At 47.6% G+C, this 1,276-nt stretch overlaps 1 protein-coding gene across 1 annotated transcript; it reads left to right on the forward strand.

Annotated features, from left to right (window-relative positions):
* Window positions 1-29: 29 nt before the first annotated feature.
* Pmar_PMAR006550 (hypothetical protein) lies at window positions 30-1,034 on the forward strand (the record flags this gene model as incomplete). Its single annotated transcript, XM_002767115.1, has 4 exons — window positions 30-95; window positions 151-272; window positions 794-906; window positions 961-1,034. The coding sequence occupies 4 exons, from the start codon at window positions 30-32 to the stop codon at window positions 1,032-1,034; spliced, it is 375 nt and encodes a 124-aa protein (XP_002767161.1).
* Window positions 1,035-1,276: the final 242 nt, after the last annotated feature.

Genomic DNA, 1,276 nt, shown 5'->3' on the forward strand with positions numbered 1-1,276 from the left:
AGAGAGCCACTCCTTTCGAATCTACCGCTATGGACGTCGATACAGTAGTGGAGGCCGATGCCGCTCTCGAGGAGGAACAACCTGATTCCCAGAAGGTAACGAAGGATCTCTGGGGCAGTCGTCAACGATTTCGTTGTCCTCTCGTTGTAGGTGCCAGCGCAGAATGCTGAGACTGATGGGGATAAGACCGTCTCCAATCACGAGATATTCCGAAGGCACACTGAAGAGTGGAAGAAAATGAAGGTTCAGGTGGCTGATCTTAAGAGGCAGCGGTAGTAGTAGTAGTAGTAGTAGTAGTAGTAGTAGTAGTAGTAGTAGTAGTAGTAGTAGTAGTAGTAGTAGTAGTAGGAGTAGTAGGAGTAGTAGGAGTAGTAGGAGTAGTAGGAGTAGTAGTAGTAGTAGTAGTAGTAGTAGTAGTAGCAGTAGTAGTAGTAGTAGTAGTAGTAGTAGTAGTAGTAGTAGTAGTAGTAGTACAAATGCTCATTGGTCTTCTTGTCGTGGGCCTTGCAAGCGACACGACTCCACAAACCAAGCGACGGAGCTCAGCAGCGCTTTGGACCATCACAGGTTTCGATCAACCTCTCCCGAGTGTGCTCATCGATGACATAATTTAGCAGTGTAACGTCTTTTTATCGTCCTCGTTACTAGTTTGTTATGTTTCCTGTTGTGAAGTCCATTCACGTGCTCTATAATTTACGCTACGGACTTACATCCGTGAGTGTACACACAAGGCGTACCTTTCTGTTACGTATTCTGGGGCATTGATGATCATATTGATGGTGTGGCTGCTCAGAATGAGGTTGCCTAAGAAGGGTAATAAGGACAAGAAGAAGCTGATAAGTCAGGAGATCAAAAAGCTCGTTGCTGATCTCCGAGAGAAGCATGATCGGGAACTTGAGGAAGCAGGTACTTGGAGGGTTGGTGGAACGTACCATATGATGCATTTCATCTGAGTGTCAGGCATTGTGAGTGGCTCTGTGAAGTACAAGAGGATGGACATCGACATTGATGTGAACGATGAGGACTCTATCTAATAGACCCCCCGTCAGACTTATCTACGTTTACCACAATCTCAGTTTTCGTGTTGGAGTGAGCGGCCAATAACATTCAGGCAGTTCACTACCCTCGGAGATGATTCCTGGCGGGGAAGTAGAGGATGATCGTCGTCATCGTGATGATCATCGGCGCCGCCGCCGCCGAGCGTCACTTGCTGATGACCGTTCATCGTCCTTGTCCCCAATGCACACCCTCTATCAGCAGCAGCAGGCCACAGCTG

The sequence above is a fragment of the Perkinsus marinus genome, assembly GCF_000006405.1.
Source record: "Perkinsus marinus ATCC 50983 genomic scaffold scf_1104296971186, whole genome shotgun sequence".
NCBI classification, from domain to species: Eukaryota; Perkinsozoa; order Perkinsida; family Perkinsidae; genus Perkinsus; species Perkinsus marinus.